Genomic DNA, 15,277 nt, shown 5'->3' with positions numbered 1-15,277 from the left:
TGGTTCAAATTTAGATCTGCTAAATAATTTAAAGGGCTTAAATGTTGAATAACTTGCTTATTTAGTTAGATTAGAATGGTATGAACACAATAGTTGTTCTTTTGATCTTCGAATAAGTAGCTGCACGTCACTGTTAGGAACGCTATCTTTACAATATAATCATGTTTTAATTGCAGTAGCAATGAACCTAAAAGGCGAAGCAGTGGATTATATTGCCATTCGTTTGATATTGAGACATATTTTCATGTTATACAATCAAAACCTTTTCAATTATAACTGAGAACCTTTTTGTTAATAAAAAGCTTTGCACTTTCACTCGCCAGAGATTTGAAAAAAATTAAAAAATAAAACATTAAAATATCCCTCGATTCTACTTTTTTCTTGCAAAATCCGTAAAACAAAATATCAAAATATTGTGGCCTTGTCTTTTAAAGTAGGTTATCTTGGCAATTGACAAGTTATAAAATTGATAAAGAAAGTTAAATTTACTGCCATTGCATGAGAAGCACAGTAAGGATTTCATTTTGTGAATCCTAATGTCGGAATGTCACTCCAATTGACAGGTATGTGTTTCTTTAAGTCAGAAGTAGTGAACTATTAGTATTAGTATTTTTTCCTGACAATGTATATTATAACTCAAACCTCTACGATATTCACGCTATTTAAACACTATAAATGTTATCAAAACATTAAGTTAAATAACTCGTTACCGAAATTAAGGACTCGTGCATTATCCAAATACCTGGGATTTTGGGTGGTGGAACTGTAACTTATATTTTATCCTGAATTATTAAGTAATTAGTGTTGTCATAATAGTGTATAATTGTAAGTCTTTATGAGCCGTATAATTCAAAAATACATTAAAGTAACTTGAATTGAAATCGTAGAGCTATTGATAAATAAATGACTTCTTCAATACTTTTGACTCATCCTTTCTTGTTATCCCTTAAGGTGTGTTCATAAGTGTTTTCATATGTATGTAAGCGACATTGCTTTATGTAGATTACTGGTAAGAGACGATATGATCTAGAGTGTTAAACCTTTAACCTTACATGATTAAAATCTACACTTGACATACTTCTATTTACAAAAATATTTCTATTATTTAATAGATATTCGTGTCTTTGAATCTAAATCATGTACTGCACTTCTGTTATAAATGTATTTGCTTGTATTATTTCAATGTAATCATACTACATTGCATATATTATTGGAATTGGTAATTCAATCTGAAATTTGTTGAAATGCCTGGATCGTTACAACCATCGTTATCTTCTTATGAGTTTTGCTATTTGACATAAACAAGGATAAGACTGTCAAAGGCGTTGTTTGATTAAACAAACATGTGCATTTATGATTTCAAAATTAAAGTATAAAATTAAATTCATCCATACGAATTGTATAATAATACAAGATCAGGCGCTGCCTCCGCGAACTGAAACAGATAAACGTTCACTCATTTATACATTAAATCACCCAAACACACGAGCATTAATATTAAATCGTAAGTTTCTGGTAAAAGGTTTCAAAACCATCTAAGAATATACATTTAGACTCCTCGTGTTGTAGTCTAGATTGAGTAAGAGACAGTTTAAATATATATCATTGCGAGGGGAGTACTAGGATACTAGAAACAAAGGCTTCTTAACCACAACCATAAGGAACATATGGCAACTCACGCGCCACTGAACAGGAGAGGGCATAAAATGCACCCATGTTACTCCAAAATTCGAAAACAGAACCGATGACAGCTAACGCGCAACTGTAACCTAGACGACGGCAACAAACACAACAGTGTAAGATATAAACCACCTCTGCAAGGATTCATCAACGAGAAATTACTGCCAATAACGAATAACTGTAAAGAACCGATAGCAATTAACCCGCCAACATGAGGGAACCGACGGCCACTCTTTCGCCAGTGTACGCGGACCGACGGCATTGAACGCGCCACTGTAATTGTACTATCGGCCACTATCGCACCACTGTCGGTGAGCCGATGACCACTCACGAGCCACTGTGACAGTAAAGACGGCGACGTAGGCGCCACTGTAAGAACATCTTCGTTTACTTACGCGCCAATGCAATGTTACTGACGGTCTTTAACAAGCCTATGGAGTTTTGTGCTGTTCTTCCATGTTTCTTGTTTGTGATTATATGTTCTATGTCTTTGGCGTTTACCAAGGGCCAATAAACCGGGTTTATGTTTAAACGTTTTGCTACTGAACTTGTTTCTGTATTTTCGCATAAATATTCACTGTATTACTTAAAGAATAAAACACCAAGTTTATGAGTATATCATCATTCATAACCAAGATTTTATTAAGTAAGTAATACATTTTCAAGTTCTTGGTTTAGTTTTAACTGTAGGATTCGATTTAGTCAGATTTAATATTTATTAAATTTATAAAAATTCACCAATTACTCTTTGTTTAAACAAAGGAATAAAAACATCAACATCAACATTGACAACATTTTCATAGACTTCTAAAAATCCATACCTTGATAACATTTGCTTTACGTAAGCAAACAAGTTTGGTTTATTAGTTTCAACACTCAAATGGTCATTTGATAACATAGCCTTTAAAATAATGTTGTCCGTTTGATACAACTTTAACCAAAACTTAATTATTTTAATATATCCATATAGATACAGTGGAAAACGCCCTAGCCTAGTATACAGGAACGTTGCTAATGGATTGTCTTACACCAAGTAATGTTTTACAAAATTTAAGATGAATATTTTCCAACAGTTTAGACTTACTAAAGCCCCAAACTTTACACCCATATGACACAATTGGGGAAACAAACGCATCGAATAACTGTAACGCTACCTTTGGCATAGTCTCGTATTGCTTACGCTTGCTTAACAACGTATTCATTGCTTTCAATGCCTTTCCACGCAAAGCCTGTATATAAAGATTAAAATTACCAGTATAATGTAACGTGACCCCTAGATAATTAAAATCGTTTACGACGTCGACGGTTTCAGTACCATATGTCCATAACTCTTTTTAAGGCACCTCTTTTTCTAAATACTACTATTTTCGTCTTAGCAACGTTTACTTCTTAGCCCCAGTTTGTACAATATTCAAAAAGTCTATCTAACGAGGTTTGTTGATCTTGTGGTGTCGCGCCTAGTATACACATATCGTCTGCAAACAATAACAGTATAAGGCATAAATCATTAATATCTATGCCACAATTTATCCTATTGTGTATATAAAGCTCTAGGTCTTTGATGTTCAAGACATCGGAGAAATTATCCCCCCTGCCTTAAGCCAAAGTATTCTGAGTATTTATCACATCTTTTGACATATGATTTGACATATTGATACATATTGCGTATGATTGTCATTATTTTATCATTAAGGTCAAAGTTATTTAGCTTAAGCCACAAAGCATTTCTATTTATCGAGTCAAAACAGCGTTTCAAATTAATAAAACAACAACACAAACGTTTATTTGCATTTAAATAGTTTTTGATAAGTGAATGGAGAATAAAAACAGCCTCGACAGTGGACCTTCCTTTCCTAAATCCCAACTGCGCATCGGATATGGTATTATTCTCCTCGCACAAGGCAGTTATCCTCCGGTTTAGAACACAAGTAAATATGTTCCCAAAGTTACTCAACAAAGTAATCCTTCTATAATTAGCTATATAATTTTTATCTTCTTTTTTGTGTATAACGATTAGCGACGGCCACGCAGCTGTAAGGAAACCGACAAGAACAATGGCCAATAACGCGCCAATGTAAGAAATCCACCGGCTACTTACTGGCCACTATTCGAAAACCGACGGCCAATAATGCGACACTTTAATGGAACCGACGGACAGCCACTAGAGCGTCAATGTATGCAACCCAAGGACAATAAGCCAAGACCTAACGCGTTACTGAATAAGAACAAAGTAATGCCTCTCTTAAAGGGAGCGGCGACCTTTAATGCATATTGCAAGAGATCTGACGATCATTAAGGACAGCCATAACAACACCAACTTGGCAACTTTCAGCCACTAACGAACATCTGTAAGAGAACCGATCACCAGAAACACACCTCTGTAAGAGAACCGCCAGCCACCTACTGGCCACTGAAATGATTCTGTTTTAGACCAGACGTTATCGTATGCGGCACGAGAAGAGAACAGACGGCAACTCACGCGCCACTGCATTAAAAAAAAACAGTTTCTCAAGGATCCGCTGTGTACCACAACCATGATTTAGGAGCATTCCATCAAAAGCCTAGAAATATTGATGAAGAAACATTATATCTTTAATTATCTATTTATACATACGAAAGGTATTTTATAAATATAACTGGTATATGTCATGGAGATATCAAATGAAGTATGACGTTTGCAACAAGTTTAAATGCAACGTGGAAATGGCGGGCTTTAACAGCATCATTCCGTATACCTAGTCTAATTTAATGTAGTGTACTCTATTTCCTAACAAAAAACATATTTTTAGCATGTGATGCGAATGTAACTTCTGGCAAGAATCTCTTGAATTTTAACTATATCTTGTTTTACACTCCAATATCTACTGTACATTCAAGACAGACGTTGTAAAAACGAGCTTCTGTGGGTACAAAATAATCCAAATGATTAAAAGTCCAAATGTTAAGGCTTCTTAAAAAGAGCATTAAAAATATTACTGCACGTTTAATTTTGATATGCATACCCTGCCTTATATTTATAGAATATATTAATGCCTTAGAAATGTTCACCAACATTGTCATTCTTGCTGAGGAAAGATGTTTCTCTCAGGCCAAAAATGCTGCCTTGCTTTTTTCAAATGTTAAACGTTTTGTTTGTCCCAGGATTACTGATTATTTGATCAAGGGACTGAATTGAGGGTGCCTAGTTCGGCACGCATCATGGCGATTACTTCCCTCGCCTAACGAGGTCATGTAATCCAATATATCACTGAAGTTTAAAGTTGGCTGTAAACAAGTTAAGATAACTAAGTGATCATTTTTAGTCTTAAATATTCATTGCGTTGGAAATGGCTTGAAGGTTTGCGACACATTTTATTTAAATTATTTATTCCAAGCAATATACGTGCACTTTTGAAAACATGTAACTAAAAAAAAACAGTTTAAATTCATGGTTATTTTGAGAAATATATCAGTTTCGTTTTAGAATAGTAAGAACAATTCATGAAGATGAATAATTACTATTTGGTTTAATATATTTTACATTTAAAATATGCTGGTATAAAACCAGCTGGATTTGAATGTGCCAAACTGTTTCTTACTATGTAACACAACAAGTTTTATTTTGACTTTTTACGTCATGATCTGATATAAAAAGATTCGCAAATACACGTATTTTACTTAAATATGGTATTTTATTTATTACTAATTTATGGTATATTTCATTAGTTATGTATCTTCTCGTACGTCATAGTTAAGAAAGAGTTATAAATCATATTTATTTATATTTCTACAATATCTCGATCGATAAGTTTTTAAAGGTTTAGTTTATGGAATTAAGGAACATTGAAATTGGCTGAGCCGAGGCGTTTAAGGCTGTGCATATGAATACAATAAGTTTAAAGCATATCTCGATGCGATATCTCAAACTATGCACACTTTAAAATTCCTTTCTGGTCTTTAATATAGTAATTCATATGGTTCATAATCTGAATAGTCAGCAGCTACGCATTGAAAACAGCAGTTTGCGTGATGATTTTTTATTCTGTTTTTGTTTTCTGTTGGTTAAAATGAAAAGTTTTGAAACGCAAAATTCTCAGGAGAACAAAATAAGCCATTTGTATATATATATATACAAATGGCTTATTTTGTTCTCCTGAGAATTTTGCGTTTCAAAACTTTTCATTTTAACCAACAGAAAACATATATATATATATATATATGGTTATGCTAAAACAGAACTAGTCATCCGCTCGTATAATGCAAAAATAAATATAATCAGCAACTAAACTGAATCTCAGTAAATATCTGATTGTAACGAAATTGCTATCTAGCTAATTACATATTTTAAAATATATTCATAATTTGATTATATCAGAACATTTACAACATTCACAACCTAGGCATTCATTAACGGAATAATTGTAAATATTTCCCTTTAATTCAAGTATGCTTCAATATATTTCGTTGATAAGGCTTTGTTTATTCTTATATTACAATTAAGTATCAGAATATTCAATACCTGCGATACGAAAGAGCACATGTAGTTATTGTTTGTAGTTTTTATTCCTTTACTATAGGTTTGGCTTTCAAGCTTTAAAGGGACTGTACACCAGATTTGCACCAACAAAGTTTTTTCAGTAACGAATCTCAGGACAATTATTTAATAGAATGTGTTTCGCTTTGATATCATAACTGTAAAAAAGGACCAAAATGTAAAAAAACAAAACAATTATGTCGGAGACCGGGTTCGAATCCGTGTCGCCAAAATTGCAGTCCAGCGTCGTATCCACTGAGCTACGACGGCCTACTCTAAACGGGTGACATAATTAAGCTATACACCTAACTCGTTAATATCACGTGATAACACCGACTAGCAAATCACGCATAAGGAATGAATTCTACTAGGAAGACATACCAAGTAATCTTTTTCAATAGAAAAATACGAAATAACTGCTAAATTTTCTTAAATTGTAAACTATGCTGTACTTAAGATAGTAAGTATCAATGCATTGTACACATAAATACCAAGTTTATGACAGTTTTCGACAATTTTCTTTTTTTCTTGCAAATTGATCATCTGGTGCAGAGTTGCTTTAACGCTCATCTAACAACCGGTATTGATTTCAAAATCAAATCTCAGCAGTTACGTCTCTACATGGGGGGGGGAGTCGTTTATATGCAGTAGCATTTGCATATTCTGTTGTTTAACAATAATTAATAAAAAAAGGTGGTTGCAAGATGATTATATGTCTGCCTGCAATCGAAACACTGTCCAAAATATTAACAAAACGTTTTCAAAAGAATTCTAAATCGGATAATTATATCCTCTGTTATGGGCACCGTTGAAAAAGGCAACCCGGGTTTTGTTATGCAGCGAAGAAATATCAGTTTTTACGATGTTCATGTACTATTACTCTACTTACATTTACATATTTCTAGCATTTCATTATTTTTGCTTTTATTTGCGTTTCAAAATGAGCTAAACAAAGTATCTGGTTTTTGGATTCAGATGACGAGTACTTTACTGCAAGTGAAGATGAAACGTTTGAGGTGCCTGGGTAGGTATTTCTATGTTAATATTCTCTGCATGAATCCTCTATGTCTCGCACAACCCATCTTAATGTCCGTACATTATTGATCAAAGTCACAGATCTTCTTTCCTTAATCATTATATGGTATTACTTTTTGTTTTCCTGATCGAGCTGGTATTCAATAACGTTTAAAGTCAACTTGAGACATTGTTTTCAGTATTTTCCTTACACTCAGAATATCAATCGTTATTCTGGTACGCTATGCAATCTTTGTTTACATTGGACATGTTGATTCATTTGACACAGACCATTTCTAAAATGCATGTTTTTCAGCTTACATTGCTGTTTATTATTATCTAATGTTCTTTAAATATCATGACCAGGTTTAATAAATAACAATATGTTCCTTTAAATTTAACCAGGTTTTTTTTTCGCCTATCGTTCTATCAATAATTTATCTAATTGATAATTCTAAAAAAAATTGTAATGTAAAATATCTAAAAAACAATATTTCATTTTCCATCATTTTACGCTATTTATAATTCTTGATAATTTTCAACATGGTTTAGCCCAACATATTAAGTTAAGGATCTCCTTCAAAACTAGTAAGAAATTTATTATTGAAATAAATTGATATTTCACTGTTTTAAACAGTGAAATAATTAAGCTAATATTTTTCACTTTTTTCAAATTTTCACCCGCCCTCCATTTAAAATCGAACGAGGCGTTACGCTCGCATACAATTCGGCGCACTTTTCTGAAACACTAAAATAAATATCATGCAAACTGATGTGTTTGTCATTTCACATAGATTCAAGGCATATCATAAAAAGAAAAAAAAAATATTGGTTTAAGTCAAAGATCACAATATAAATATCATCTAGTGATCACCAAAATTAAATTGCCAGGCTTTGACTTAAACGACGAAACCCTGTTTGTGAAGAAGAATGTAAAAGAAGTCATGTTTGATGTATTTTATTATATTTTAGGCGCAGACTTCAACAAGGTAAATTGCTTAGTGTTTGTATTTTTCAAACGTTTAGAAAGCATGTACTAAAATTTATCTTATCTAAGCACAATGTTATTCATGTAAATTCTTTCAGTATACCGACGGCCGTCTTCGAGGTTAAGTCGTCGTAAACAATGCTTAATATGACGAAACATCCTTATCCATTTGGTAAATCATTCAAGCGCATCTTTTATTTTAGTGTTTAGGATCATTCGGTATCACAATGCGTGGCTTCTGATGTCGTTCCAGTTCCTTATTTACTTTTTAAATACCTAATCTTACTTATTAAGTACTGTGTATATAATTGGTGCAAATGAAATCAAAAACGAAAATATAATATAGCTTATTTCAATATATATATTTCATGTTTCTATCTAGGTGATCTTAAAGGACATTATTTAACCAGAGTGATTATAAGAATGTTTAACTTTTAAACGGAAACCTGCACATCCAATTGCAGGAACTGTTCTTGCACTACTTATCTTTTTGGACCATAAACAATGAAATTCTAATCAGTTGTTTTCTTACAAATATTTAAAAACGCAGAAAGTTCTTGAATGTGAATTGCGTACTAACTTACTTTTTACTAACTTAGTTAATAACAAGAAGGTCAAGAGTGAGGTTTGTGCACATAAACTGGTTCACAACCCCAGTAAATTTACATTTAACTGACCGTTCCAAGGCGGTACCTAACAATTCTTGATAAACATACCAATTATATTTATGTATATATACTATGTATGCACTGTGCTGTTTGTAGAGATTTGTGCTGTTCTGTGTTTCTTGTTTGTGATTTTGTGTTCTATGTCTTTGGCGTTTGTCCAGTGCCACTATACCGGGTTTATGTTTAAACTTTTTGCTACTTAGCTTGTTTTAAGCAAAGACTCAGACCAGTGAATCCAATAAATTTAAGATAAATCGTGTTATCGTATTTTTATTTTATAAACAATTGTAACAAGTGAGAATGATAAAAGTCGAGCCATTTGCTTATGACTGTACTTGTGAATGTACTCGATAGTTATTAGTATCAATATATTGCTGTTATTTCAATCAGGCTTTAATAAATATGTATAATCTTAAATTTGTTTTCCAGCTTCTGATGAAAAATACATTTATCAAAGAGAAGACGAGAAAATGGAAGTGTCTGGGTAGGTAGCTGAATTAAAAATATATTCTCATGCCATTAACAACGGGAATATCCGTGCATTAATGCTCAAAAATACAAAAACGTAGTATTTGCCATCAATTTAACATCATATTTCTTTCGTGTGTTTGTTGTGAAAATTGTTCAGAGGAGAGAAGCGTTTGATTTATTAATTTGTTTACCACAGAACGACATTTCGGTGCATACAGCGCCTAGAAGATAATAAAGTCTTATAAATAATCTTATTTTTGCACAGTGAGCATTTTCCTGTCTGCTTCAATTGTAATTTAAAAAACACCATATAATAGATAAGCAATGTGTCATGATATGTCTAAGACATGTTAAGTGTAGTATATTGTGATCGGTAACGTTGTCACTCGGTCGAATTTAAGACATGAGCTGCGCAATCGTCTGTTGTTGGTGGTGTTTCCGTATTTGAATCGTCTGACAGGTTTACATATTTTCGCTTGCGATATGTGTACCCAATATTTATGTGAATAATCTATTGTGCAATGACATAATCTTATGCTCGACAACTATCAACATATGTCTGCGTCAAAAACAGAGAAGCTAAAATCTATAGAAAACAGTCTCTAAGTTTGTCTCATCTAAAGGTGCTTTATTAATTCCGATGCGAATGCAGAATTTGTTGGTGTTAAAATCGGTTCAATGTGATCTATTCAATTCGAAGATATTTGGCAATGTTGTGGTAAGAAACGCGGTACCAAGGTCAACAAGAGCTGTCGTCTATAGACAGCGCGATCGACTACGCCACTTTGACTTAAAGGTGAATACAATAACGATGTAATACGTGCCTGTCAAAAGCAATATAATAATCAAATTAAAAGGTGAACAAGAATCACGATGTGACAAAACCAGGTTTTTAATGATTGGCAGAAGAGATTTAGTTTCAGCTGCTTTCTTCAACAGTGGCCTTTGTCCTAAGGGCCCGACACACAATTCCATGTAAATCCTCCATAAACTCTTCCTACATATCACGTTTGGTCACAGTATGTCAACCATAACTGAAACAGTAATCTATTTTTAGAAACAGTTACCTAGGGGTGCAAAAGGCAATTTATGAAAGCTCTGCATAAACTTGTCCAATAATCCAAGTTCGGTCACACTATGCCATCCCATACTTGAGTTATTCAGTACTAATCATATTATATTTTAGCAACAGTGACCTTGACCTAGACCATAACTCTCGGGGTCCGAAACACAATCTCAGGAATGGTCTCTATAAACTCTTCTTATATACCAAGTTTGGTCTCAATATGTAGACTCTTACTTATTATAGAAGTTATTCAATACCATCCCTTCTTCTATTAATAGTTACATTGATCTTAGGGGTCTCAAACGCATTCCATAAAAGGTCTCCATAAACTCTTCGTATATACCAAGTTTGGTCTCTTAAGGTCAAATCTAGCTAAAGTTATTTGAGACATAAGGTGACTTTGACGCTGCCCTCCCACCAGCCCACCCATACAATGACGCAAGCCATTCAAATAAATTGTTTTCCCTTTTAAAAAAATGCGGTTACGAATATAAAAATGTGTCTTTCAAAAGAAATAAAAGAAAAATTAAACAAAAATCATTCAAGGGTCAATATTTGTATGTAGGGTGAAAATGGAGTTATGTTCCTAATTGTAAGATGGTCGTGAATTATTATGTTTAGTATTAAGTGCATTGAATGAATCATATATATTTTTTTTAAGGAAATCCCAACTTGCCCTTGACTTTTACTTGACCTAAAATTTTAACCTGAGTCAAACAGGGGTCATAACTTGTATTAAGGATAATATGGAGTTATTTAACCTCATCTAAAGGTGCTTTATTAATGTGTGATGGTCCTGAACAACTGTGTGAAATATCAAGTCAGTCGAACGAGGGGTATAAAAGTTATTAATACATATTCCAAACTGCGCTAAAACTTCCTAAGTTCCATAGTTAATCAAGGGCCATAATTTGTATAGAGGATGATATGGAGTTATCTATCTTCATTATGAGATGGTCTTGAACAACTGTGTTATTTAGTAAGGGTATTGGACTTATAAGTAAAACTCCCAACTTGCCATAACTTTAATCGGACGCCGACGCCGACGCCGACACCGACGCCGACGCCGACGCTAGGGAGAGTAGTATAGCCCTCCTTATTCTTCGAATAGTCGAGCTAAAACTGCTTGAACTTATTAGAAAATAGTACTTCAAAGGTCACCGAACGATTTATTGTAAGTGACACAAAGTTGTTCTTACATTAATACATACTTTGCGGATCCTTAAGTGATTGATTAATCTAATATACACCTGCTGTATCCAATAGCTTTTGATTATTATTTGACTGAATTTTCAGAAATTAACTGTGTTCATGTAGGCAAAATAAAACGTTTTTTTCAACAACTGTTAATACAACAAATTTGTATATACCTTCATATGCCTTTTTGTCTGTTTCGATGCGCATCGTAAAACATCTTGTAATTAGGTATTTATATTTCAGGTGTAAGCTTTATGAAACAGAAGGTAGATATAAAAGATTTTGTATTTTTCGAAGTAAATTAAATTATTTTATTTTGATATTAAGACAATTTAGGGAGCCAGTAATACTTAATCTGTTTTGTTTTTAAAAAAGGTTGTGAATACGTCGATGTATTCGCTATTCTCTTCGTATTTTGCTTAAATACATATGCTTTATCTTTTAACAAACATCTCATAAAAAATACATTGTAAAAATGGCAATAATTGCATAAACAAAGCATCCGAAATGCTACTGAATAAAAATAAGATCAGTTGGGGACAGGATTATATAATTTTGAGAAATAAAATTTCTCCATAACGATCTTTCGAAACCGCCATTGGCTACAATTATTATTTTGTATAAACAATTGATTGTGCTATTAATCATGTTATTTAACACATATGCTGCAACATAATGTACAAGGTTTATATTTAACAGTGGCGCCCGGCAGTGTTTCTTTCGAAGGTAACTATCGTAACAATTATGTTCTTTTAAGGTATATGCTATCTCAGGAATAATCTTATTAGTGATTGTTTAGTTAATTGTCGTGTCTAACAGTAATGTTTTTACAGTGTACCTAACATTATCACTAAATTCGACCGTAAAATATGCAGTAATGGTACACTGAATTGAATGAAAATTATATGCAGTCTGAAATATTGAACATGCTAAATTAAGCCGACTTAAACATACATTTTAATATTTTCTTAAAAATGCAGTTTTTATTCTGTTGATAACAACTAAATTAACGGATAAATTACTTATCGGTAATCACATATTATTTTTAAATGCTAAATTAACAGAAAGTTTAATGAAAATAATATAAATATCTATATATGAGACAAAAGTTTAAAAATACATCGGGCTGAGAGGGTTTTTTATTCAAAATAATAATGTGTGACTAAACTTTTTGTTGAAATTATTTGCATTGAACTAAAACTGTTTCGTACGAAAACCTAATTGTGTCTTCATAATTAGTAAATCATTTGACGAATTCATTTTTCATGATTTATCTTTATTTTGACAATATTCTCATTAACATATAACAGATATACGCTTGTTGCTTGTCGGTAAAACTGGGCATGGAAAGAGTGCAACTGCCAACTCCATTCTAGGACTGCAAAATGGACAAAATGGAAGCTTCGTAGAGGAAATGAGTTCCATGTCAGTAACGGAAGTTGTTACACGAAAGGTTAGTTATTTTTTACACATTTCAAAAGACCATCCTGGTGGTTACACTTGTATTTGTGTGGTTGAGCAAGTTAACCTATTACAGCAGCTCGTTCGTTGGCTTGCAGATTAGTTAACGTTTTACATATAAGACCAAGATAAATGTTCATATACCAGCCATGATAGTCATCGAAATCGGAGTGACCTATAGGTGTGAGTAATTCCGGTTATCTAATTTTTGAGATACTTTCCATCAGCAATTTTTATTACAAACATTAAAGAAGGTTTTTAGAAGGTTAAACATGTAACTACCGCCATGGTAAAATTATGGCAACCCTACAGAGGGCATCGCTTGCAAGAAAAATATAAAGCGTTACTTTACCATGTTTATTGCGACCGTAAGAATTAGTTGAGTATATATTTTGTTTAATTATGTCGTTCTCTTTGCACATTATTTAAATAGTGCTGCTATATAAAGCTTGTTTCACTGTTTCAGAAAGGGTTACGTTCTGGAAGAGAAATTGAAGTTGTAGATAGTCCCGGCTTTTGTGACACAAAACTTACAGAAAATCAAATCAGAGAAGCAGTCCTTAAAGCTATAATTTTAACATTGCCTGGATTCTCAGCTGTTGGTTTTGTGTTGAAGCCAGAACGTTTTTCTGATGAACTAGTTAAGGCCGTTGAACTTTTTATCGAATTATTTGGACCCAATGTCAAGAATTTTCTTTTTATCATTCTTACACACACGCAGGACGAAGAAACTGCAGAAAAGTACTTAACTGATTGTCATGAATCACTCGAAAAATTGAAAACTCTTTGCACTGGAGGGAAAGTTGTTATTATTGACAATGACTGTAAAGAAAAGGAAAAGAAAGATCAACAGGTACAAAGCATTATAGATGCGATCGATAGCATCAAACGGAAGAATGGAGATACTTTCTTTTCAAACAAATCAATTGAGGAAGCAACAAGTTATGCATTGCAATGCATCCCGATACAGGCGGTAGAGAAAACTGATGCAACATCCGATGACCAACTTGTAACAAAACGGCTGGAAAAGTTCAAAGAAAAGATCGAAAATGATACAGACGGAGTCTTTTTCGATTTCCTAAATTACATTCGTATTAATAAAACATCGCTGCTCGCAATTGCACTTGCCGTTTATGTTGGCTTAATGGAAGTTACTCAATGCAGCCTTATGTAACCTTCTCAAACATTCGCAAGGGCAAAGTTTCAACCCAATATATAACATTTGTGACATGTAGAACTTGGATAAAATGTATGCTAGGCCAGCTACTTTATGTGAAATGAATTTGTGTGTGGGTCAGTCAAATATTTGCTATGTCAAACTAACCATAGTTTATCGACATCTTGGGCCTTAGAACCCGATGCGGTTAAGCAGTGAAAACTGTTTTTATGACACTAAAAATGAACAGAACATTTCAAAAGTTTTTAAATAGTTAATATAAACAAGGACGACGATTGTCTTCATTTTGTTATGTTATCATTTAATTTAACATTTCAAGTCAATGGTTTTTATTTTCGAATTGCTTTGAGTTGAAAGTTTTTAATTGGGGTTTTCAATATTATTTTCTCAATGATATCAGCACTGTTATTTATTACTATGTTTTTTGGATCACTTTACGTCGGATATAATATTCCTACTCGGACGTAAGCAATACATTTTCACAAGAACGCTGAGCGTTTTACCCGTTTTTTCAAAATTACCTTTTATAAGTTCACTGAACATTTCGATAAGTGTGAATAATTTAGAACTAAACTATGTTTAAAACATATATTGACCAAATTTGTTAACAAACTTTACGTTTAAATTAACGTTCATGCAAAAGAAGGAAACTAGGGCATGAAAATATGTAATTTCTTTTACAGCACATTTCTACTTTGAAGTGCACGAGGTTGATATCTACAATGATTGTAAAACAATGGGGTTATAGCAATATTCATTTAAAAAAAAAATATATATATATATATTTGTAAATGATAAAGGGTTCCCTTAAGAATGATTTCATGTGAAAAATAGTTTGAATATCAGACAAATGGTTTCTGAAGAGTATATTTTCAACATTTTCCAAATATACATATAGTGAAAAGTAGCCCCGACCCCCCTGGCAACCATGCTTTGTCAGAATCAGCTTGGAGAATAGATATTTATTGCAGGTTCACCATAGGAATATTTATGTGATATGACATTGAAATCGGGCTAATAGTCTCCATAATAGACATATATT

At 32.9% G+C, this 15,277-nt stretch overlaps 1 protein-coding gene across 2 annotated transcripts; it reads left to right on the top strand.

Annotated features, from left to right (window-relative positions):
- The first annotated feature begins 531 nt into the window (after positions 1-531).
- On the top strand, positions 532-14,411 carry LOC128203752 (GTPase IMAP family member 9-like). Of its 2 annotated transcripts, none has more exons than XM_052905291.1 (8): positions 532-563; positions 7,169-7,217; positions 8,180-8,196; positions 9,293-9,347; positions 11,841-11,863; positions 12,297-12,323; positions 12,908-13,050; positions 13,525-14,411. In XM_052905291.1, the coding sequence occupies exons 1-8, from the start codon at positions 545-547 to the stop codon at positions 14,230-14,232; spliced, it is 1,041 nt and encodes a 346-aa protein (XP_052761251.1). In that variant the 5' UTR covers positions 532-544; the 3' UTR covers positions 14,233-14,411. The 2 variants fall into 2 exon arrangements, with proteins under 2 accessions (XP_052761251.1, XP_052761252.1); XM_052905292.1 differs by lacking the exon at positions 532-563 and adding an exon at positions 4,929-5,017.
- Positions 14,412-15,277: the final 866 nt, after the last annotated feature.

Source organism: Mya arenaria, chromosome 9, assembly GCF_026914265.1.
Source record: "Mya arenaria isolate MELC-2E11 chromosome 9, ASM2691426v1".
NCBI classification, from domain to species: Eukaryota; Metazoa; Mollusca; class Bivalvia; order Myida; family Myidae; genus Mya; species Mya arenaria.
Note: the sequence above shows the minus strand (reverse complement) of the source record. Positions and strands in the feature narration are given on the sequence as shown.